At 38.7% G+C, this 26045-nt stretch overlaps 1 protein-coding gene across 1 annotated transcript in view; it reads left to right on the top strand.

The window, feature by feature from the left end:
* FKBP15 (FKBP prolyl isomerase family member 15) overlaps nt 1-26045 on the top strand; it is a 48098-nt gene that overhangs the window by 13717 nt on the left and 8336 nt on the right. Inside the window, exons 5-21 of the mRNA XM_008160896.3 lie at nt 3411-3485; nt 4208-4306; nt 5530-5679; nt 6529-6597; nt 8372-8518; nt 10994-11136; nt 11607-11664; nt 13928-14035; nt 15962-16064; nt 16773-16882; nt 18736-18850; nt 20231-20340; nt 20623-20730; nt 21140-21234; nt 22038-22140; nt 23427-23598; nt 25169-25305. Of these exons, the coding sequence (XP_008159118.2) occupies nt 3411-3485; nt 4208-4306; nt 5530-5679; nt 6529-6597; nt 8372-8518; nt 10994-11136; nt 11607-11664; nt 13928-14035; nt 15962-16064; nt 16773-16882; nt 18736-18850; nt 20231-20340; nt 20623-20730; nt 21140-21234; nt 22038-22140; nt 23427-23598; nt 25169-25305 (1902 nt within the window). The remainder of the gene's footprint in view (nt 1-3410; nt 3486-4207; nt 4307-5529; nt 5680-6528; nt 6598-8371; nt 8519-10993; nt 11137-11606; nt 11665-13927; nt 14036-15961; nt 16065-16772; nt 16883-18735; nt 18851-20230; nt 20341-20622; nt 20731-21139; nt 21235-22037; nt 22141-23426; nt 23599-25168; nt 25306-26045) is intronic.

Below are 26045 nucleotides of genomic sequence, written 5' to 3'. Positions count from 1 at the left end.
CGGAGTTTTAGAGCAAACATTTACCAAGGACATCCCTTTGTTAGACAATGAGCAACACTTAGTGTACAATATGTCCTTGTACCTGCATTAATGATTAGTATTTATCCTTTGAAAATTTGATGAGATGGACCACCAGTCACAGAGTAAAATATTGGTTTGGGTCAAAAAGAAGATGTGGCCCAGTCGGTGTGGCTCAGTAGTTGAGTATTGACCTATGAACCAGGAGGTTACAGTTCAACTCCCAGTAAGGGCACATGCCCAGGTTGTGGGCTTGATTCCCAGTAGGGGGCGAGCAGGAGGCAGCTGATCGATGATTCTTTCTCATTACTGATGTTTCTATCTCTCTCTTCCCTTTCCCTTCCTCTCTCTAAAATTAATTTAAAAAAAGAAGAAGAAGAGGATGTGGCTAGAAGCCCTGATACTGATTTACTTTTGTGGGTTATATCTAGCTTCAAATTCTGCTCCAGAAGGTTTTGAATATTGTTGAAATAAGCATAAGAAATTACAGAATTTCAGAGATCCAGAGAACGTGGATTCCATACTCCTCAGAGACTCTGAGACACAGAGAGATAAGATGACCTGTCCAGGGTAACTAATATAATAGACAACACTGATTTGTGTTAAAAACAGACAAACAAAAAACTTAATTATGGAAATTTGGAAACATAATAGTGGGACTAGAATAATGAACCCTGAGATACTCATTATTAGGCCCTAACCGTTATTAATCTTATTTTACCTTAAACCCAGCCATTCTTCCTTCTTCCCCCCTCAATTTGTTTTGAGTAAATTTCCAGCATACAATTTTAGCTGTAATTTTTTTTAGTATGTATCTCTGAAAGGAAGGGATTTTTAAAAATGTAACCATTATGCTACTATCACACCTAAAAAAACCCCACAATAATTTTTTGATGTTCATTCACTAGAAACTAGTATTCAAATTTCCCTGATTGTCTCTTTTCTTTTTCCTTTTTTTTTTTTTTTATGGTTTGTTTTAATTAGGATCTAATGAGGTTCATATATTGCACTTGGTTACTGTATCCCTTAAATCTGTTTCATTTTCCCAGCTGGAGGTAAATAAAATCTGGTTGTTCCTTATTTTGTTATGTTAGAGCCATAATGGTTATTATTTAGATCTATTAATTAGTTAGTGGTTGTCATTTGGATCATGAAAATCTGGTATTGGGGTTTTACCACCCTTCATTACTAGATGGGATATAGTACTGTGGCAGATAACAGTCCTACTGTAACAATTATAAAAAAGGAGATAAATTGCAAAAACTACATTTTAAAATTCATTAGAGAGCTGTGGAAATGATGAGGACTAGATGAACTAAAATTTCAGAGAGGGAAGAGCCAATTAATTGAGTGTTTCCTTCTCTTGAAATTTTGAGATGCCTCAGAGAAGAATGAACATTAGGTATGGCTCAAGCACTGAGACCTCTGGGGGCAAAAGACATTGGAATAAACTAGAGGAGCTCCAAATGCAAGATTTGTTTTTCCCCTTAGGACATTGCTGAGTTCTGGGATGGTGTGGAAGTGCAGGGGTTGTGCCTAAAAGGCCGAGGGAAACTTCTACAATCTTATGGTGCATAGGAGATAAAGTCCTATTACAAGATGGGAACCTGTAACAAGCATCTGACAACCTTCCTCTCAATACATTTGCTAGATTTTTAATTTTGTGGGGAGGAGGCTAAAGAACTCAGCTCAGAGTTGCTGATGGGCAGGATGTCCAGGACTGAGAAGTCAGAGACCTTCTAAACTTTCAGTCAAAAACCTAGGAAGATAGTGCTGGAGAATAGGTGCATCCCCATGGAGTGACTCTAAATAGATCCTTCCCTGACCAGCTTAATCTGTCATTGGTTTGCATTGAGGTGATCAGCTCTTCACTATCTGCCTAACATAGGAAAAGGAAAGACCTTTCTCATGCAGGATTGTATATGAACCTTCATAGTCTCATCCTCCCCTCTGGGGTTGAATTTTAATCATTTGTTTAACTGTGGTTTTATGTGTGTGTGTGTATGTGTTTTGTTTGTTTTTTATAGCAAAGGAAATTTATTGAGAAACAAGCATAGACTCCCACGTGGGGAGGGGGAAAGAGTCTCTGTGTGGTTTTTATGTGTATGAATAGTAAATATATATGAAATTTGCCGTTTTACCATTTAAGTGTATAATTCAGTGGCATTAATTACATTCACAATATTGAGCAGCCATCACCACTATCCATTTCTACTTTTTCATCACCCCAAACAAAATCTGTAATCATTAAGCAATAACTCCCCATTCTTCCTTCCCTTATCCCCTGGTGACCTTAATCTGTGTCTATGAATTTGCCTCTTCTAGATATTTCACATAAGTGGAATCATACAATATTTGTCCTTTTGTGTCTGGCTTATTTCACTTAGCATGATGTTTTCAAGCTTCATCCATGTTGTAGCATGTACCAGAACTTCATTCTTTTTTTGTGGCTGAATAATATTCCATTGTCTGTATGTAACATATTTTGTTTATCCATTCATCAGTTGATGGACATTTGGTTGCTTCCACCTTTTGGCTATTATAAATAATGGTGCAGTGAACATTTGTGTACAAGTATATGTTTAAGTCCCTGTTTTCAGTTTTTTTGGTACATAATAGGAATGAAATTACTGTGTCATAAGGTAATTCTATATTTAGCTTTTTGAGGAACTGCCAGACTGTTTCCACAGCAGCTGTACCATTTTATATTCCTACTAGAGGCCCAATGCATGAAATTCGTGCAAGAGTAGGCCTTCCTTCCCCCAGATGCCAGCACTGGCTTCCCTCTGGCACCCGGGACCCAGGCTTCCCTCCAGCTGCTGGCAGGTACCCGGGACCCAGGCTTCCCTCCAGCTGCCAGCAGGTACCTGGGACCAGGGCTTCCCTTGCAGCCCCAGCTTCATCTAGTAGGTTGTCCAGAAGGCTGTCTGGTCTAATTAGCATATTATACTTTTATTATTATAGATAAGCAATATATGGGTTCCAGTTTCTTCACTACCTTACCAACACCTCATTATTTTTTCAGGTTTTTTTTTAAATGTATACTTTAGTAGGTGTGAAGTGGTTTAATTTGCATTTCCCTAATGACTGATGACTATTAATTATCCTTTCATGTACCTGTTGGCCATTTGTTTATCTCTTAGTCACCCATCTAGAAATGAAAACACCAACAAAATAAAGACATTGCAATTACAGTTAAAGAGGAAGGCCAAAATAAAAAGAGATTAAAATGGGTAGTGAGAAGATACAATTTAAAATCCAAGCATTAAGGGATTAACTGAGTTTTGTACCTGTATGAAACACAACCCCTGGCATCTTACTGCTAATTTTTATATTGTCTTTTAACTTCTGTTCTCTGTCTTTTTTTTCTGCTCATCTTTGCTTGAATACAGTATAGGATTCTTCTTTATATCAGTCAACAACAGCCAGTTACTGTTGCCAAGATTCATCTGAGCTTTGAACTAATGGTAAGACTTCCCATATTAGAATCATTAACTCCCTTGGGATCCTATATAATAAAACCCTAATATGCAAATTGACCAAGTGGTGGAACAACTGGTCGCTAGATGCGCACTGACTACCAGGGGGCAGACAATCAAGGTAGGAGCTTCCCCATGGTGGTCAGTGTGCTCCCACAGGGGGAGCACCGCTCAGCTAGAATCTGGGCTCACAGCTGGCAGCTGGCGAGTGCAGTGGCAGTGGCGGGAGCCTCTCCTGCCTCCATGGCAGCGCTAAGGACCCCTCGGGGGATGTCCAACTGCCAGGTTAGGCTCACTCCCCGCCAAGCGAGCCTAAGCTGACAGTTGGACATCCCCCGAGGGGTCCCGGATTGCGAGAGGGCGCAGGCCGGGCTGAGGAATCCCCCTCCCCCAGTGCACGAATGTTGTGCACTGAGCCTCCAGTAGGTTTATAAGAGAAATTGGTCTGTGCATACCTGGTGGAAATTAGATCTGCTCCTTCAGCCCAGAGTGTCAGACTGGATATCTTAACAAAGAATCTTGGAAAGGACTCCTGGCTGCCTTCTGGGAATGTGGACTGGGGGATGATGTATGGAAGGTGGGAGGGAAGAAGAGAGTTCCCTGATATCTCTCTTTGGGTCCACTTTAGTCACAGCCCTTCTATCTGAGTTTAGCAGATTTATCTTCTGTGCTGTCTGGTTGAGTTATGCCAACATTTCTCCTTTCCCCAGGTTCGGCCCAATAACTATAGCACCTTTTATGATGACCAGAGGCAAAACTGGTCCATCATGTTTGAGTCGGAAAAGGCTGCTGTAGAGTTTAATAAACAGGTAATACCATCTTATACTTTCTGTGAAAAGCCAAACACTAATATGAATTTCATTTGATTTAAGGAAAATAACCTGCTAATACTTTGTTAGTGGACAAGCATTAAAAAACCACTAAATTTGTCACTTGAGCTTATTGTATTTCAGGGAAATAATAGGAATACTTAATTCAAATTGCTTAAAAATGAGACTTTAAGAGAAAAAAGATTAAATGTTGTAAACTTAGTTCTTTAAAACAGTTCTACACCCTAGCCAGTTTGGCTCAGGGATAGAGCATTGGCCTGTGGACTAAAAAGTCTCACGTTTGGTTCTGATCGAGGGGATGTACCTCGGTTATATAGGGGACTAAGGGAGTTAGGGTCCTGGTCAGGGTTGTGGTCTCTACTGATTGGTCTTAGGGTAGGGAGTCGTCGATCATTGCATCTGGTCCTGGTGTCAGCCATGGCATTGCTTCATTTTGCTGCGCTGTTTTTCTGGAGCTGAAACACTACTGAGCCTAGATGTTATCTTTAGTTTCATTAAAACTCTATGGTCAATAGACCCGAGGCTTTGTTCCTAAGATTGTTTGCTGCTGACCAGAGCCTCATTGTGTTGAGGGCTTAATGATTAAGGGAGTGGATGTGTAAGGGAGAAAGAGGTGATTCAAGGTGCTTGATGAGGCCAGTGTGAATCGAAAGGAAAGAAAGGAGATAGGTCATATTAAAGAAACAACGTTTCTGCATGGTTACTTTGTCTTTAAAAATGCTTTCAGTATGTTTTTTTAGAAGCTCCCTTTCTTGCCTACATTCCCAAACACTGAAGCTGTAAATCAGTATGGTAATGATAGCTAACATTTATGTGTATTCACTGTTACTTTCCAGGCCCTGTGCCTAGTACTCTACTTGTGTTAGTTCAATCTTCATACCTAACCTAGGAGATAAGCAAAGTTTTTGTCTCCATTTTACAAAATACCCTATGAAATAAGGTTCACAGAGGTTAAGTTATTAGGCCAAGATCACAAGTTAATAAGTGGTTTATTAACTCAGATCTGTACTCAGACTGACTGCAAAGCCATACTCTTAGACACTTTAATTCCTGACAACATTACTGACTTTGGAATGGTTTACTTCTAAACACGTAATCTGATTTGTTAGTGGACGCCACTATTTGGAAAAGAGCATTAGCAAAAATGGAGTACTTAACTGAGCTTAAACTAAGTTTATGCTGTTTCAATTTTTGTCTCCCAGGTGTGCATTGCCAAGTGCAACAGCACCTCTTCCTTGGATGCAGTGCTGTCACAGGACCTCACTGTAACAGAGGGCCCTGCGGTGGAAGTTGGAGATTCTTTGGAAGTGGCCTATACCAGCTGGCTCTTTCAGAATCATGCTCTGGGCCAGGTAAGAACATGTCCCCTGGGAGTCTTTTTGTAATTTAAACAACATGAGGGCTATTCAGGTGTAAGATAGTATAACGGTGAATCGCTGCTGGTGGCAAATAGAAATGGTTTAGGAGCCCTGCTTTAATTCCTACTGTTGCTTTTGGGGCATGGGCATGAAATGCTAATGTATAAAATCTGCTCAGTGCCACTCATTACTTCTACTTAGAGAAAATGGAAACCAGTTTCCCAGGTGTTATTTTTGGTAGTTGTTCACGTGTATGTCTTATCCTCCTATATCAGTGTTAAACTTTATATTCTTAGGGGATTCGGTCTTAAAACTTATTTTTAGACCTTCCAGTTGTTTCTGTCTTTCTTATAGTAGATACTATAAATAGGTTGGACTTGTTGTCTTTTACTATTTTTAAGCTATCAAAAGCTTATGGTATGGTATGTGAGAAAAAAAGTGGATTCAAGTCTCAATTTTATCCTAATGTTACCTTGTTAAGTCATTTAAACTCAAACTATTTTTCCCCCCATTAGTGGATGGAGGTTAAAGGTTAATGACAGGATTGGTATCAGCATCAGATGAGATAATTTATTTTAAAGTTCTTTATAGATGAAAAATGCTTTTAATAGATGAAGTTACTTTTTGTTATAAACCTGGAAAGTCAGTGCCCAGAGATATTCTGTGTGATAATATCCTTTAGCCATGATGTGGTCCCATCTTTCAGCTCTCTTAGGAATTAATTTTCCAGTATATTTGATATTCCCTATTCTAGAAATACTGTGCCTGGTATGTTTAGTCAGTTGCATATCATAATGATTATTATTATTTTTTAAATTACCATTTACTTTGATCAAATTGCAGGTTTTTGACTCCACTGCTAACAAAGATAAGCTGCTTCGTCTGAAATTAGGATCAGGGAAAGTCATCAAGGTAAAGGCTTAATTGTATTCTTATATGGTTTTATCAGTTGCAGTAGGTTTAATTTTGGTTAAGTTTTGGAAATTTGTAACCTGGGTATCTTCTGAGAGCCTGGAAAAGCTTGGTTAAAAATGGGGGGAGCCCAATTGGTGTGGCTCAGTGGTTGACCATCGACCTATAAACCACAGGAGGTCATGGTTCGATTCTCGGTCAGGACACATGCCTGGATTGCAGGCTCAATTCTCAGTGTGGGGCATGCAGGAGGCAGCTGATCAGTGAGTCTTATCATTGATGTTTCTATCTCTCCGTCTTTTCCTCTCTTAAATCAGTAAAAAAATATTTTTAAAAAGGGGGGAGGGAATGTGTTAATGTCTGTATTTGGGAGATTTTTCTGTGAGACAATATCTAGTAATCCCGCCTTATCCTCGGTTTTGCTTTCCATGGTTTCAGTTTCCTATGGTTTAACCACAGTCTGAAAATATTAAATTTCAGAAATAAACAATTCATGTTTTAAATTGTGATGAAAGTTCACCCCGTCCTGCCTGGACGCGAATCATCCCTGCCCTAGCATATCCACACGGTAAACACTGCCTGCCCTGTAGTTGCTTAGTAGCCCTCTTGGTTACCTGTCAGTATTGCAGTGCTTGTTTTCAAGTAAACTTTATTTTGCTTAATAATGACCCTAAAGCCATTCACATAACTTTTATTATAATGTATTGCTATCATTATGTTTTATTAGATATTGTTAATATCTTACTGTGTCTAATTTATAAATTAAACTTTAGCATAGGTATGTATATATAGGAACAAAACATAGTATATATAGGGTTTTGTACTACCTGTGGTTTCAGGCATTGAAGATGGGTACATTTCTTTATTTCCTACCCTTTCTCTTTCATCCTGTAACTCTGGAAATGTTTAAATCCTCCCTACAGCCTAATAGGAAATGAAGTGGAACTGTTTCTTCTAGAAGTGTATCATATGGGTTGATTCTTGTCTGTCTGAGATGTTTTGAATCAGCACTTTTCAATTATTGTGGGAGGCAACTGTACCATAGCAGGAGGAGCACTGAGGTCGGAGTCCAAGAACCTGGGTTCACATTGTGAATTTTTTCTTTATGTGTTATAAAAGGGTATTTTACACATGTGGGGAATTGTTGTGTCAGGACATATTAATGCATTGTAAAGTACTCATTCATCCGCGGGCAAAAGTCTCCATAGCATTGTTTATGATTCCTTTTCTCAGTCTTTTGGAGACTTTTTCATGTAGATCAGAGCAGTTAAAGCATGACCCTTGAAACTAGACAGATCTGGTATTGAATCTTGGCTTAACAAATTACTAACTCTGATATTGGACTGGTTATTTAACCTCCGTAAGCCTCAATTTTCTCATCTGTAAAATGGGGATAATGCTGCTAACCTTATGAGGTTATTTTGAAGATTACACAACATAATGCAAGTGAGTCACTTGCCAGAGTATATGGAAAAATGTATTTAATAAATTATTGCTTTTATTTATCTTTTAATGCCATCCTATTCCAATTTCTCTCATCATCTGAGATAAGTATATTTCATCCATCTCTGGATATGCCAGCTTTTTACAAGTAAATTTAGAAGCAGTATTCTAGATATTCTTATAACCAATGGGGAGGTGGGACATTAGTTGAACTTGAGCTCTCCAGAGGTCCAAACCTGAAAGTGTGGATGAGTGAAACCTGATGATCCTGTACTTCATTTTTTCTTTGGAGGAGGTTTGATGAGCTTTTCCCCTTTTCTGTTTCTTAAAGGCCTGGGAAGATGGAATGCTGGGCATGAAAAAAGGAGGAAAGCGGTTGCTTATTATCCCTCCAGCCTGTGCTGTTGGCTCTGAAGGGATAATAGGATGGACTCAGTCAACGGATTCAATCCTGGTATTTGAGGTGGAGATTAGGCGGGTGAGTGAATTTGTGCTATGCTGTGCTGATGAGTAATCTTTGCTGGTTAAGTAAAATGAGTAAATATGTTTTGGAAAACCAGATTCTGAAGACTTTTTTTTTTTTTTAAGACCAAGGTTTATCCTTCCTGGCTCTGTATTCAGAGTCTAGGAGAGGTCGTGACTGAACAAATTACTTCTCTATACTAACCTTTTTATTTTGTCCTTAAAATAGTGATTTCTACCTAAAGTGCATACTTTTTGACTTAGCAATTCCATGGCTACAAATTTATCCTATCAATTTATTCTCATAAGTATGTAAAGGTCTCTATATGTTGAGAGATACATAAAAATAGATACATAGTTTCCTCCCTCTGCCACATTGCTTGTAATACTAAAAAACTGGAAACAATAAGTGTCTATTGTTAAGAGACTGTTTAAGTTATGTTTTTCTTTCACAGAGTGGACTTTTATGTAGCTCTTAAAGAATATCCAGAATCTATTGTTAAATGAAAGAAGGAAGTTACAAAACAGTATGGATAGTATGGTCCTGTGTGTGCGTGTGTGTGTGTGTGTGTGTGTGTGTGTGTGTGTGCGCGCGCAACTTAACTCTTAATGATTTTTCTCTCTGGAAAACAGTTTTCTAGAATTACTAATAAACAGTAAGATGATTTTTTTTTTAAAGGAGTGATTTTACACGATTTTCTCTGGAGAATGGAAATGGAGTTTAGAAAGTCTTACTTTTTTACATTCTACCCTTTTGTACCATTTAAAATTTTTGTCATGAATTCGTTTAATTTTTGTTACGGTTTTGTAACAAATTGTGGTTAACTAAATTAGCACTGCTCTCTTCCTCCCAAGTGGGGGGGGGAGGGGAAGACCTTTGTTTGCTTTACACTGTGATTGTTAGGCCCAAATGTGATTATGTTATGACCATAAACTATAAAATACAACAAGTAAATATTATGATCATCTTTATTGTAACCATTATTCCTGCTATCACTGAGGAAGGATATGCTTTTCTTCTCAAGGACTCTTTCCTGACTGGACACTTATCTCTGGGGGTCATTTCAGCCCTCTTTCACTGACAGGCTTCCGCTGCCTTTTCCACAGCTGCTAATAGTCTCTCAGTTTTCCTTTGAGTTTGAGGAAATGATGGCTGGTAATAGATAACAAACTAATTTGTATCCATCAAGACTGGCATTTTGTAAACATAAAAATAATTACTTTTTACCAGTAATCTAATAATTTCAAATTGACATGCTTATTAAATTGTCAAGGCTGATACAGAATGATTATGCTCTGTGTGACAAGAGTGTTGAAAAGAATTTATACACTCTGTGTAGAGTATAAAGTAGTTGTTCACCCTTGCTGGTGTGAAATTTAATGGTATATATCAGAAGTCTTAAAAATTAGCATACTTTGCCCTGGCCAGTGTGGCTCAGTGGTGGGGCATCTACCCACTCACCAAAAGATTGGCAGTTCAATTCCTGGTCCAGGGCAAGGACCTGGGTTGCAGGTTTGATCCCCGGCCCCAGTTGGGGTGCATGGGGGAGGCAACCAATTGATGTCTCTCACATCGATGTTTCTCTTCCCTCCTTTCTCCTCTTCCTTCTTTTTCTCCTTCTCCTTCTCTTCCCTCCCTCCCTTACACTCTCTAAAAATCAATGGAAAAAATATCTTCATGTGAGGATTAACAATACAAACAAAAAATTAGCATACCTTTTAACCAACAGTTTAATTTCTGGGAATTTATGCTTTGGAAGTACAGAGTGTCCCATCGCAAAAAATGTATATACACTTTAACAACTGATAGCTCAATTTTGAAAATGAAATGTATTTTAATAAACACTGCCTTTATAACTATTCAAAGTGTATGTATATTTTTTTTGGGTACATCCTATAAGTTATATGCAAATATATAGATATAAAGCTATTCAGAGAAGTATTGTTTGTGATAGAAAGAATTGGAAATAACTCGAATGTCCAACAGCTAGGAATTGGTGAAATATATTTTGTAATACCATAGATATTTATGATTTCCCAGAATTCTTTGGAGATATTTTTTTTGGTACATAATAGTAGTTAAGGGCATGACCCTTGTAGTTAGACATACTCTTCAGTAGTTAAAAGTGATGTTGTAAATCATTAATTTAGTAACTTGGAAATTGGTTAATATATCAATAAGTGAGCAAAGCAGATTGCAAAACAGTTTTTTTGTAAAAACACACATACACCCCCCCCACGCACATAGATAAATAAATAATATTGTAAATAGTGAAATACTACATCCAAAATTCTAACAATGTTATCGTTTAGTGGTTGGATTATAGATGATTCTTGCCCCCCTCCCCTTTTTGGCTTATCTGCATTTTCTGATTTGTCTACAATGAATAGATTATGACTTATGTAATAAAGAATAAGTAAAATACAAGGAGGATGGAGGGGAAAGGGTGCCTTTTTGGTGACCTGTTTCACCTGTGGGTTCTTTCCTTAGGTGAAGCTTGCCAGAGATTCCGGCTCTGACGGACACAGTGTTAGTTCCCGGGATTCTGCCGCCCCTTCTCCCATACCTGGTGCTGACAGCCTACCTGCTGATCCTGTTGTGTCACCACCCACATCGGTGCCTTTCAAGTCAGGGTCAGATACTGGATTTGTATCAAGCTCTATTTGTCCATAAAAACTATTCTTAGAGAGGTTTAGAAATAGGGGTATAGTTGAAAACTAAAAAAAAAAAAATTTAAGTAACTTAAAAATGTGATGAGGAAAATGGGAAGATACTTGCATCAGATTTTTCTGACAAAGGATTAATACTCACAGTCTGTAAAAGCACTAACTCAGATATTTAAGAGTGCCTGCTAACCCCTGGAATACAATTGGTTAAAAGGCATAATCACAAACTACATATTGAAGGAAAAAAATGTAAATAAGCATTTGGATAGAAAATTATTCATCTTCATTAACTTTCAGAGATTAAGCAAACTAAAGAGTTAAATTTTGTTTTACAGCTAGTGGCAAACATTTTCAAAAACAATTTGTTTATCAGTATAATTTGGACTCGTGGTTATGTATTTTGTTTTCATCTCAAGATATGTTCTATTTGCTTTCAGGGAGCCAGCTCTTCGTATCAAATCTAATTCCCTCAGTGAACAGCTTACAGTCAATACAGTGAGTATATGAATCTGTCTTCCCTCACCTCCAGTTTGCTGAAAAGTTTTCATGTATGGGTAAAGATAAGAAAATGTTGAGAACTGTAAATGTAGCTGGAAGTCAATAGTTAGTTTATTCATTTCCCCTTACTTCTGCATAGACAGACCTGGGTTCAAATCTTTATTCTTAAAATCATGTGGCCTCCAGAAAGTTACCTAGCTTCTCTGATCCTCAGCTTCTTTATTATTAAAATGCAAATAATTCTCACAGCTTCCTTATAGAGTTCTTGTAACGATTAGATAAGTTTGTAAAACACTAAGCTCAGAGCCTACTTATAGTATGTCTTCATAATCTCTCAAGAGATTTTTATGAGGTTTACATGAAATAATGCCTATAGAGTTTTTAGTATTATGTCTGGCACATTGTAAAAGTGCATAACATTAACTTACTATTATTGTAATTATACTACATGTCTACATATTTTCATTCTCTCAGGAATTCTGTACTAATTCACCAGCTAGTTGACTTTGAACAGGAAGACACTGGCCTCTATGTTTCCCCAAATGTAAGATAAGATCAACACACTATTATAGTAAAATTTGGATTTGAATATCTTAAAGGAGGATGTATACTAGTTTGCTGCTGCCCTGCCTGCTTTGTGATGGCATCTGAGTTTGCTACATGTGGATGAGATGATAACTAAAGTACTTCAGGTTCTAAAGTTCTGTGACCTTCACCTACCATATTTGGAAACAAGATGATTGTGTGGAGTGAAATTGATAAGTAATTTCTCTCTAACCCTAGTTTGCTCGTTTATATTCAGCCCAAAGCAGGAATTATTAAGCAAATAATTGATCTGATATGTGTAAAAAGTGATTTCCTAATTAAGCCAAAGAATCAGAAGAAAACTGAAAAACAATTATAATTTTAGATTTTTAAACAATCACAAAAAATTGTCCAGTATTGGTTCTATTGTGCTTTCTAAACATGGCTACTTTTGTCAACTATTTCTAAGTTTCAGTAACCTTTAGTACACTAGTGATCTCCTGCCTTTCTTTTTAAATTTTTTTTAAAAATTGAGGCAAAATTCACATAACATAAAATTAACCATCTTTCTCTTTTTTACATTTAAATTTTTATTTTTTTGTTTTGAATAGGTAATTACAGTCAAATAGTATAGTTAGCAAAACAATATAACAAGATATACATTGAGAAGACTGATTCCTACCCCCATCTCACCACTCATTCCATCTCACCCCTCTTAGATAACTGCTTGATTTAGTTTCTTACATATTCTTTCAATTTTTCTTTCTGTAGATGCAAACAGATTTGTATATGTGTTTTATTTCTCTTACCTTCTTTCATAAAAAATTGCATAGTATATATTATCTACCTTGCTTTTTAAGTATAATATATATAACGATATCTTTCCATATTAGTGTATACAAAGTTTTCTCATTCTTATTTTGTCTTTAGGTCATAGTATTCTATTGTATGGAGTCTTCTCTTGACAGAGCCAACATTTTTTTTATTATGCATCTCCATCAGTTAAGGAAAAAATGAGCACATATCTCAGTCCATGTCTATTTACAAATTATACAATAAAGTTCTGTCAATCCTTGTAAACAGGTTTATTGCTTTTTTACTGTAGCTTTAAAATAATTTAAAAATAGAGTTTATGATAATTTCTTTCTGTGCTCAATAGATCATCTTATGTCCTCTCCACTGAAGGCTGTACTTTGGACCAGTTAATGGATGCATATGCTTCTAGTACAGGGGCTAGTGTGTAGTCAGGGTTACTACACTAGTGTGTAATATGTAGTTAGTGCCAAGTCATAGTTAAATGAACCCGAATTTAGAACAGAGAGCTCCTGTTTCCTTCTCTCCCCACATCTCTTCTGAATATCTACCTACTGAATTTTCCCCGGACTTTTGAGAGGGTACAATCTAAAATGCCTCTTTCCTTTAATCTATACTTTATATTTCATCTGTAAAATGAGAATAATTATGCCTGGTGGGGAGACTTGATTGAAATGAAATAATACATATGAAACCACTTTGTCCAATCCAAACATATAGGAAATTATTTTTACTGTTATTATTATGTATGACCCTTGTATGTTTCTAGGCCAGAAAATGTTCTCATTTTCTAGAAGAGATGGTTTCAACTAGATATGTCAGGGGGACTTGTTGAGTATGATGCAAGAGCCAAAGCCATAGAGTTAACTGAAGGTAATGAACCTTGATAACAGTGATTTTTATGACTTTCCTGTCTTTTTAGAATCCTGATACAGTCAAGGCCAAGTTGATCTCTCGGATGGCTAAAATGGGCCAGCCCATGCTGCCCATCTTTCCACCACAGCTGGATTCCAATGATTCAGAAATTGAAGTATGTTCCCCTGACTGTATTAGAATGACTAGTGCAGAAGTTGCTATCATCTGTTCCTTTGGTTGAAATTATTGTTTTTTCTGCCTCTAACCCAGAATCATTATTTAGAGATTTTGTATTCAAAATGATACAGGTTGTTATTGGTACTTGTGTTTCTATTATGATAGCAGTTCCTCTGAGAAATGGAAGCAATTTCATACATCTGCCACAAGAACTGGCATTTTAAGTAGGTAATTTAGCCTTCCACTAGAAACTCTGTTGCCAGTAAAAATCACTCTGTAGGCATCATGATGCCCAGCTCATGAAAGATGCTCAGCTTATATTTGTTGATTGAATGTTCAGGCCCTCTTGGGAAATGGTGGTCTTCCACTGACGTTATCTATACTAAAGATAACACTGTTGTGTCTTTTGGCATTGTATGTGGTGTGATTTTTTTTTTTGAAGTTCAAGAATTTTGTTGCAATCAAATCAGCTTTTTCCCTTTTATGATTAGAAAGCTTTCCCAATCACATGTGTTTTAAAGAAATACTTATTATTTTACATTTAGATCTAAAATTTTAACCCATCTTAAAATTGTATGATATGAAATACTTTAATTTTAATTCTTTTCTCATTGGTTGGTTCTTTATTGATGAGACCATCCTTTTTCAATTGAAATGCTTAATAGAGATTGATTTTTTTATTTTGATTTTTTGATGTAAAACATAGAAAAGGTCATACTCCTAAGAAAAATTTTCCAAAATAGCTTTATTTTTTATAACTTCGTTTTATCTCATTTTGAAAAAGTGGTAAGTAGATTTAACACTTAAAGGAGAGATTTCTGTTGTTATAGGATTGATTTTTATCTGGTCTCTGGAAATGAAATTTGGACAAGATCATATTCTTACTAAAAATTTCAAGTGTTACTTATTCATTATAGAATAATTTGAATTATAAAGAAAGAAGAAACGTATTTGATAAAAAGGGCATTCTTCTCTATATATTGCTATGTAACCTGATTTTTTAACTTAGTGTCATGTCATAAACATTTATGTTAATATCAATAATATAAATAAGGTAAATAAAGCAAAGCATTGTTATCTTTAAAGGCAATCCAGTGCTCTATTATATTGATTTGTCATAATTCCATTCACTCTGTTGTTAGACATTTAGGTTAATTTAGAGCTATAGTGATATAAAAGTGGGATGCTTTTCCAGAAATGCATAATACATTTCTGAGTATGTCGGGAACAAGAGGAAGCATCACAGTAAAAGAATGAGATTTCAGACCTTGTGTAGCAAAGCAGGTCACAGTCACTATACATTGTGCCTCAGGTTTTTCTTTGCCTTCTCTAAATAAGGAAGATGTTTGTAAGATAACTTTGTTTAGAGTTACAGTAGAGAACAACAGTGCTTTGATTTTTATGAACAGAAAGAATGGGGGAAAACACTCTAAAAGTATATTATCCCCAAAACATTATGGTAACGAGATGCAGTGAATCCTGGTCTATCTGTTTTCATTGAGTACCTTCAGGTCTATGGAGATTATTTAGCAGGAATGCAGAGGCTGGATTATTCCCTGGGTTTCCTTGCAAGAGACCCCTCTTCTGTGGGAACAGATAGGTCAGTCTTAAGGTCACTGCTATTTTGGTAAATGATACATCCTGGAGAGCAGGCAGTTTTGCTGCCTCAAATAATAAAACTTGAACAACTTAGAATATTTGAGGAAGTTATATTCAATTATTTGGTAAGATTTACAGGGAGAAGGGATTTTACTCTATTATGTAATACAGTGCTTTCTCCCCAAAACCCACACCCCGAACTCTTGCCTTCCTGCTTGCTTTTCCTTCCTCTTCTGTGTTGTAAGCAGGGTTAGGGTGGATAGTCAGCCTTAGTCTTCAGCTAAGGACTCATACATAATAACGAAAACGCTGGTTCCTGTTTCAGGAAGTCAATGCTCTGCGAGGAGCTGGGCAACCCATGCCGACTCCATCCATTCAGCCCTCTCTTCAGCCTGCCCAGCCAGTGCTACCACAGGTTACCACACACGGTAAGGAAGCCGCTGTGACTCTGGCCTTGAATTGGGTCAGCACCAAAGGTATCATCACTATTCTTCATATTGTTAGGCTGCATCGTTTTAGTACTGAGAACTGGACTAGAATATAAAACTTGTCAGTACATCCCTGGGTAGGGCATTTTCAGACCTGGTGGTGTATTGAGTCTGCTTGCTGTGTTGCATTGACAGTTTTGGAATTATGCACTCAGCTAATGAGGTATCTCCCTCTGTATAAGTCTGCGCTTCCTGTCAGCTGATGGATTGTCTGTTTGAGTCAAATGCCCCTGAGAACACCCACTTTGGTTCCACTAGCCCAATGGTCGGCAAACTGCGACTCGTGAGCCACATGCGGCTCTTTGGCCCCTTGAGTGTGGCTCTTCCACAAAATACCACGTGTGGGCGTGCACGTACAGTGCGATTGAAACTTCGTGGCCCATGCGCAGAAGTCGGTTTTCGGCCTGGGCGAGTCTATTTTGAAGAAGTGGCATTAGAACACTCAAGGGGCCAAAGAGCTACATGTGGCTCGCGAGCCGCGGTTTGCCAACAACTGCACTAGCCCATAGCTGAGACTCCAGTAGAATTGGTTTTAAAAGATTAGGTGAGGAAAGTGGTCAAGGCTGAAGCCAGAAGGTTTGTAAGGTGCTACTTTGGACTCATACAAGCAAGGGTGGGTAATGGTGAAAACTTCTTGCTTTATCTTAGCACCTCAGCCGTCTGTTTCTGGACTCCAAGCACCCTCTGCCGCCTTAATGCAAGTTGCATCTCTCGATTCCCACTCTTCAGTTGTACCTGGAAATTCCCAGTCCTTTCAGGTAATAACGTTTAAAAACCATGTCATTTATAATCTGTAATTTATAATGGTCCCAGTCAGTCTCTTTTCTTCTTCCTGCACAGTTCATACAATAGCAGCTTTCTACAATCAGAGATTATAGTTTTTCCCCTTCCTGAACCACCACTTTTTCATCCCTAAACCAGTCAAAGGATTACGTGCCTTATGGGTTGTTTTAAAGATTAAGTGCAAGAACAGACAAAGCATCTGGTTCAAAGCCTGGCACACAGTCAAGGCCCAATCCATGTTTGTTTCCTTTTCACACATGCCTAGCGGAGGGATACACGTCTTCTGTGTTCTCTTCTTTCAGACAGCTGATAGGCTAAGATTCTGCCCTGTACTCAGCATAGTAATTGCAGGTTGAGGGTGGAGGCTACATAGAAAGTACAGCTGGACTCTGTCCTCTAGAAGTGACTCCTTGAAAAGTAGGTTTTTTTCTGTTTTTACAGAAGGCAGAGGCAGCAGCCTGTCTGCCTCTGCTGACAGTTTGCCAGGATAGTGGACACTTCCTTCTGCTCCTGTACCTTTGATGGATAAGACATACTCCCAATGATAACAGGCTCACTTCTTTGATGATTCTTAATGGAGGGGTGGAGTGGTGGTGGACAAGGTGTATCAGAATTGAAAAAGTCCCACTTGCTTTCTCTCCACTCCCTGAAGGAGAATTGTCATCCCATAGACTAATATTATCCTATCTAATAAAGAGGGAATATGCTAATTGACCCTCACACCATCACAAAGATGGCGGTGCCCACAGCCAATAAGGAGGGAATATGCTCATTGCTGCCCCGCCCTCAAAGATGGCAGTGCCCACACAGCCACAAGATGGCAGCGCCCAGTCCCCTCAGCCCCACTGGGGTGGGCAGGCGTGTGGCAAGGCTGGGCCCGCCCTACGCACCTGCCTCCGGAGTCCCCCAGTCCCCTCAGCCCCCCCAGCCGCCCAGGGCCAGTCTGAGGTGTAGGCAAGCCTCGGATGGTGGCAGCCAGCAGTGGTGGCAGCAGAGGTGTGATGGGCCTTCCCCTGATTGCCAGGTCGCCTTCCGCCCCTGAGAACTCCCAGACTGTGAGAGGGGGCAGGCCAGGCTGAGGGACCCCGCCCCCCGCCAGTGCATGAATTTTCATGCACCAGGCCTCTAGTTTAATATATAATTAATGGGTAGTTATATATCTGAAGTTATATAAGCTTCATTTCTTTAATTCAAAGAATAATAACTACCATCATTAAAATAACAGCTGCCGTTTGTTGAGCATTTACTATCTGCCAGGCACTTAACTTATTAGCTGTTAGGAACATTACCTATGTATCACTACATTTCGTCCACACAACGACCCTAAGAAGTGGTGCTACTGTTTTCATTCTATATTTGAGGTGACTGAGGCTCAGAGGAAAACAGAGCTCTTGGCTACACAGATAAGCAGAAGGTAGCAGGAGAGAGGCATCCTTGGGAACCTGGTGGATTTAGTTTGGCATCTCAGTGAATAACTCCTTTTACCTCAATGGAAACTGAGCAGAGTTGTCTTAGTTTTAACATTTCTTAAACCACCAATAGGCCTGATGGCTGAGGAACGAATTCCTACTTAATCAAATCGTATCACCAGAGGACTGAGGAGTGACCTGACACCCTTCCCTCCCTTTCTGGTAGGACTTCAGTGACTGGGCTACAAAGCTAATGCTCGTGCTGCAGTTCTTAATACCAAACCCAATCTCATCCATCTGCAGCTTCACTAAGTTTGAGTCTCCTTCCAGCTTGTCCACTTGATTCTATCAAAGATAAATTAAGCGAAAAGGAGAGGCACAAATGTTTATAAACCAGCTGTAACTTGGCATTTTCTTAGCCCTATGCAGGTATGCCAGCCTATGGTTATCCCCAGGCATCAACTGTCACCTCCCAGCTGCAGCCCGTTCGGCCCTTGTACCCAGCACCGCTCTCTCAGTCTCCCCATTTTCAAGGTAGGTAGTTTCCCGTCATATTTTGCTGTGCTTTCCTTCCTCCCATCTGGTTTTCAGGTTTACTCCAATAGATCTCTGCCCTTTTCTTCTTATCTTTTTAAAAGTAGCTTTCTCGAGGTATCATTTACAGACCATGCAATTCACTAATTTTAAGTGTATAATTCAATGATTTTTAAAGTGAATATATAGAATTGTACAACCATCACCACAATCCAATTTTAGAACATTTCCATCATTCCCCCCTGCTCCAAAAAAACCCCTCATCCCACTTTCTGGGTTTTGTTTCTGGAGTCAGACGCGCTACCATTGCGCCACGAGGTCCCTGGTTTTGTTTCTTGCATTTTTCCCCCAGCCCTTTTTGAATTCCTCTGTCAGTGTGGCTCTGTAGAATTTATTAAAAATAGCAAAACATTGGAGGAAATTGGGAGAAAGTACGATGGCTGTTTGTGGATGTGCAATATCTCAGGTGAAAGCTGATCTATTAAATTTTTTAAATTATGAAAATAATATACTTTTATTAAAAGGCCAAATAACTCAAAAGTGAAAATTACTGTCCTCCATCATTAAAACCCCCTGCCCATAGGATACTGTTATTAACAGTTACTTAGGTAACTTTTCAGGTATCTTGTATGCATGTACAAGTGTGGTTGTCTAGTGTATAAAACAAAACAAAATAAAATGTAAACAGCTGGGATGGTGTTCTGCCTTGTTCTGAAGCTTGTCTTTTACGTAATAATCATCCTTGCTCTTAGGATAGTGGTTGGAAGAACAAGTATATTCTACAACATAATTTATGGGTTTCCTGGATGCAACCTTTGTCTGGAAGCCCTGTCCCTTCTCTGTCCAGGAAACCATGAAATCTGTCATCTCAGTATAGTTACCATCCCTCCCTCCTCTCCTTCAAGAGACATGATTGTGCCTGTGTGTCACCAAATAGTTAATCTTGCTTTTCTTTGTGCTCCTTTTATACATTCTGTTGTAATGATCTGTTTACACGTCAGTCTCTGCCCACCAGACTGTGAGCTTGCCTGGGGTAGGAACCATGTTTTATTAATTGTTGTATCCCTGGTACCTGGCACGCAGTTGGATGAATGGAGAAACAATCTGAGCTGCTAGTGCTATTGCAGACGCAAGTGAGCATACTTGTGCCCTTGGACCAGGCTGTATCCCCTGGTGCATTTTGCAGGAGGATAATCTGGTTATTGTTAGCAGCCTTTTGAGTCTGTCTGCTCTACATCTTCTCCTGAAGTGTCAGTACAGCATTTTCTGGTATTTAGAAATGTTTCTTTCTTTCCTCTGCTCAGAGAGCTGTTGGCTTTTCCTCATACAATGTCCTCTACTCCAGTTTCGTAAGTTTCTTTTTTACTTATTTCTGTTTAGGATCTGGTGACATGGCTTCATTTCTCATGACCGAAGCCCGGCAGCATAACACTGAAATTCGGATGGCAGTCAGCAAAGTGGCTGATAAAATGGATCACCTCATGACCAAGGTGCCTGTCGGGTTGGGGACTGTGTTGAAAATGCATACAAGCAGGGGGTACAAATAGGGAGCAACCAGGGCTGTAGGTAAACTCTTTCTTGGTTTCCTGTATTCATAGTAGTTATTTCCCTAGAGGATAGTTATTGGGGTCCAGTTAGCAGAAGAAAGCTCTAGTTTGTATTAGAGATTGTCTCAGAACCTCAGCCCTCTCAAAACAGTGATTCTCTCTTGGGTAGGTTATATTTCTCCACTTAAAACTTTCTCACTAGTCGTTCTGGCACCCCTTCTGTAGGTTGAAGAGTTACAGAAGCATAGTGCTGGCAATTCCTTGCTCATTCCTAGCATGTCAGTTACAATGGAAACAAGAATGATCATGAGCAACATCCAGCGAATTATTCAGGTAAGGTGATCAGGAACAGAGCATAGCCTGGAGTCTTGCCCCTGTTCTCTCCCAAGACTTACTACCCTTTAAAACCTCCGCTCCAGAAATAGAGAGCATGTGATAAATGCCACACTGAGGTGGGAAATTCTGGAAAATCCATTATGGCTTAATTCCAAGTGACATCACTTTATAGTCAGAAGGAAACATTTCTCTTTGAGCATATTTCAGAATTTTGCTTTATTTTATAGCCATTTATATGTTTAATCTATTGGGCATAGTGATTTGTATCCCTCAGGTATAAGTTGTTTTAAGTATTATATAAGTTTTTTATCTCAAAATATGTAACGTCGCTGTCCAAGTTGATTCCCTTTTATCTGGCACTTTTCTCTTAAAAACTTAAGATATACATTATACATTTTGAATCCAGGAAAATGAAAGATTGAAGCAAGAGATCCTTGAAAAGAGCAGTCGGATAGAAGAACAGAATGACAAGATTAGTGAACTAATTGAACGAAATCAGAGGTAATGACAGGTACGGGGCACTAGCTAGGATGGACAAAAGGGTTTAATTTGTAAATGCCCAAGTCAAATAAACATATTTGTTTAGGGCAATTTATCTTGTCTTTCTCCTACTTCTGTTTCCTGCCTGTCATGTGAATTATTGTCTGTTTTCTAAGTGGTGTTTCAATAGAAAGAGCTCAGTAGACTGTGATATAAGACAGATCTGTGTTTGAACCCAGCTCTGCTCTTCATTTCTTACCTGGCTTTGGGTATCGTGTTTATTCCTACTGGCCCTAGTTCCCATAAAAGTGATGCTAATACTCAGAAAACTGGTATCAACTCTTCCTCTTCTGTGTAGGTTGAATCTCTTTAATTAAGGAGAACCTCACTGATTTCCCAAGCATTTTGTAATTTTTCCAGATCCTTTTGAAGATTTAAGGGTGGGTCACGGATACATGTCATAGCATATAGTGTTTCACTTAAAAAATCATTCTCCCATATTTTTCTTCTTCATGTCTCTTATCTCTCACATGAAGGGGGGCAAGGAGGGGCTTTCTTCTCTTCCCTCTTGCAGCCTTCTTACTCCAGTCTCTTTTGCCTTCTCATCCCCTTTCACCACAACACACACCCTTCCAATTTCTCTTCTCTTCATTATGCAAATTCAAAGCAGTTCACCTCCAGCCCAGGTTCCTGACTCCAAGAAAAAGCTTTTATATTGTTGTTCATGAAGGTAGAGAGCAACGTTGTGAGGATTGAATGTGTGTTACACCTGGAATACATTTGATGCTTCATAAATGTTTTCTTTTTCCCTATTTATTTCATAGGTATGTTGAGCAGAGTAACCTGATGATGGAGAAGAGGAACAACTCACTTCAAACAGCCACAGAAAACACACAGGCAAGGGTATTGCATGCTGAACAGGAGAAGGTAAAGTAACTGGGGAGAGAAAAGCCCAGGTCAGGATGTGTAGAGCTCAGGAGTGGTCCTGTGTACGTAATTACCAATCTGCTTTTCAACAGAATTTTTGCCATCATTGGGAAGAGAACTAGAAATCTTCCAGTAGATTTTAATATGTCCATCATCCAGATATCTGTTATGTAATATACTTTGCAATAAGTTGACTCAGAACTAATCACTGATCTTAGTAATTTATGAATTATACAGCTTATTATAAATTAAATTTATTCTGTTGATAAGAAAGTAGGCAACTGTAAAAATGCATGTAAAGTATAAGAGCAGTAATGGTAGTTGCAGTATAATAGTGCAGGAGAGAGGGTTCAACCCCATGACTACATTGCTATCCAGAAAGCAAGATTAGTCACGAGAAGAGCAACCACTTACTGCCTTTCCTGTTAGCTGATTTCTAATTTTTACAGGAGCACATCAGTTCAGGTGAAATTAAGGTGATATTTGTCACTTGTTTTTACCATTCCTTTTTATTAACGTTCTTTTAATCATCATTTTCTTTATCACTCTTAATACACAGAATATCATCAGATTAGATTTTGCAACCATTATTTTACTTCCGTTTGTCTAGTGCAGAGCACCATTTAACATACATTAAGCAGTCAAAAGTTGAAGCATTCCCTTCTTTTATTAGCTCTGTTTTTCTAAGAACCCCCAAAGCAGTAACTCATGGGGCTGATCTTTACATTATAGGACTAATGGTAGTGCAGTACTACAGGGAGGAAATTATAGTTGATTGCCATTGAAGACATTCAGTTTAAATTTTTAAATTTCCTTTTTTATTTAAAAAAAAATGCATGTAGAAAAGTTAGGAAATGGTAGGAATAACTTTTTTTCATGTATCAGATTGGTGATGTTTACCAATAGGTTGTGACTGTATCCAGTGCCATTAATATTCTTGGACAACACCATTCAGGGTAGTTGTATCATAATTTGCTTAATTTAGCCCATTTTGAGCATTTTATTTTTTCATTCTTTTCCAACTATATACAATGCTACGTCAAACATCCTTGTAGCAACATTTTTGTAATCTTCCAAAGTATTTCCTAAGGACAAATTTCTTCAAGGGAATTCCTGAGTCAGACACTTAGTACATTTGAAGGTCTGATTTTAGTTCAATGCATATTGAAGGTGGGCTTAGCTCCCTTTCTACCAGTTCAATCAGCATAGAGTATGTGAGGTTGGGTCATCACTTAGAGACAAAGAACACCCATTTTAAAGTGACGTCATACTTTGTTACTCTTCAGGCCAAGGTGACGGAAGAGTTAGCAGCAGCCACTGCACAGGTCTCTGACCTGCAGCTGAAAATGACTGCTCACCAAAAGAAAGAAACAGAGCTGCAGATGCAGTTGACAGAAAGCTTGAAGGAGACAGACCTCTTCAGGGGCCAACTCACCAAACTGCAGGCCGAGCTCTCAGGTAAGTCCTGTGTAGAGAGGGCTGGGACTTTGACCATTTAAACTAAAGGAATTCAACTGTTTCCTTCCTCTCAATACCTTTGGCATAATGCTCATGAAGTTTGTGAAGACTGAGCCAAAAATTAAGGTGGGCCGGTAAAAACCTGCATGATGGTTTGACGTAAAGGACAACAGAAGAACTGACTATGCGTGTAGAATTGATCAGTGGCCACAGTTCTGCTTTGTTTGAGCAAGTGTTGGCCTTCAGTATCTTTGGACTTACAGTTGGCCTCGTAGGCCTGGACGTTAGAGTTGCTCTAACTCTTGACAGAGGAAGTTTTTGAAAGAGGTGCTTCCTGTACTGGTTGCCTGTTTCCTGGAGAATAGATTGCAGCTCTTTAGCCAGCACTCAGGGCCCCTCCATCTTGGCTTATTTCCCATTATGCTGCTCAGTTCATCCTGGCTCTACTCCTCAGCACATCTGTAGTTCTTGTCTTGCTTTATGTCCATGCTGTTCTCTGGACTTGGTGTGCCCACCCTCACCAATATTCCCATTTCCCCCCCAAAATCTGCCTCTTTCAGAAGATTTCCTTGTTTTTCCCCTACAATATTTGATCTTTAAAAATTTTTTTCCTCAGGCATCATTACAGCCATTCTCACATGTTGCCTTCGATCAGCCCTATTTATATGTATGTTTTCCCCTCTAGACTGCAAGCCCCTAGAGGGCAAGGATGGTGTCCCGCTCATGACTGGACAGGCCTTTCTTAAAAATTAGTGTTAATTCAGTGCTCAAAGGTGGCACAAAGGTGAAGCCATGGTGACTTGGATAGAAGATTTGGGAAGACCAGCATGTTGATGCATCCACCTCAGTGAATAGAAACAAACGTGGAAGACTCAGATGGGACCAGTGGGTGGAGCTGGAGCAGCAGCAGAGTGGGGAAGAAGCAAACTTCACTGCCTGATAGCTAAAAAAACAGTGATGTCTTAAAGATAAATCCCTTTTCTTTTAGAGCATAACCTGGGTGCACATGAGAGATAGGCTTAGATTTAAATGTACAGATACCTTCTTTTCTGCTTTTGTGGTGCCCTGTGACAATTACCTCAAGAGTTCCATAGGGTCTCACAAGTTTTCTAAACAAAATAAATGATGCATTACATTTTAAAGAGATATTTCAAATAGCTTTCTTTGAGAAGGCATATTTTGAAAGCACACTTTTGGTAGAATATCCCAGCTACCAAGAAACTTGAGAATACCTTACCCAGCCAGTGAGAAAGGGCTGGCCCAATACCAGACAGATCTGTCTAACGTGCTAAGACAGTGACTGCAATGGAATTGTGGGAGTGATATATTTTTAAGGTGGCCTCTAACTGCTTGGAACTTTTCCGTTTTTTACGGGTTAGTGGGGAAGTCACTATATGGCTTGTTGAATCTATGGCTGGTCAGTGAGGGGGTAACTGAACGGACGGAGGGAAGATGCTTGTGTGGTAGGACTGGGAGAGCACAGAATGCAGCTTTGAAGAAGCTCCGGGATGCTGTAGAGCATGCTGTGGCTCTGGTTCTGCAGCCAAGTCTCTCTGCTGTTACATCCCAGAGCTCCAAGAAGCCTCTGAGCAAGCACAGTCCAGACTCAAAAGTGAAAAGCAAAGCCGGAAGCAACTGGAACTCAAGGTGACAGCGCTGGAGGAAGAGCTGGCTGACCTTCGAGCTGAGAAGGAGTCTCTGGAAAAGGTAAGTTTTACAACTGAACTGTCTCTGTTGAACCCCAGTGGCCAGGATTAGCTGTTTAATACACATTTTTACTTTGCTTTTAAAGATTACAATAGTATTCAAATAAGACAGAAAAGTCTAAAATTAAAATAAATTTTATCTTAAAAAATAAAATTTTTCTTTTTCCCCCGTCTAATCTCATATGTTAGAGGTAGCTATAAACAATGTGTCCTTCTAGGTTGTTTTCTGTGTGTATAAAACATACACACACTCACTTATACCTACATACACATAGCTACACTGATGATCATGTTTTAACAATAATGGGATCATATTTAATGCTTTTTCACAACATTATGGACATTGTACTAATGACAATGTGAACTTTCTCATTCTTTTTAACTGCTGCATAGTCTGCTACAAGGTGGTACCATAATTTACTTCACTATTCACTTATTGATGGATATTTGTTTCTATTTCAAGCATTGCTGCTTTTGGACATCCTTGTACTATATAACTATTTTCGGAAATTTATTTGAGCATTCCCATAAAATAGATGGTTTGAATTAGAATTGCAGGATCAGAGGAAATGCTACACATCTAAAGTTTTAAAATAAATATATTGCCAGGTTATCAGAAAGCAGAGTGGGCTGGCTTACATTTCCAGCACCCTTGTGCGTAAACCGTTTCTCCATCCCTTTTTCAAATCTGCATATATCAAGTTTTTCTAATCTTTATAGTCTGATGACACATGCTATCTT

This window comes from Eptesicus fuscus, chromosome 15, assembly GCF_027574615.1.
Source record: "Eptesicus fuscus isolate TK198812 chromosome 15, DD_ASM_mEF_20220401, whole genome shotgun sequence".
Classification (NCBI taxonomy): Eukaryota; Metazoa; Chordata; class Mammalia; order Chiroptera; family Vespertilionidae; genus Eptesicus; species Eptesicus fuscus.
The sequence above is the reverse complement of the archived record's forward strand: the minus strand, read 5'-3'. Positions and strand labels throughout refer to the sequence as shown.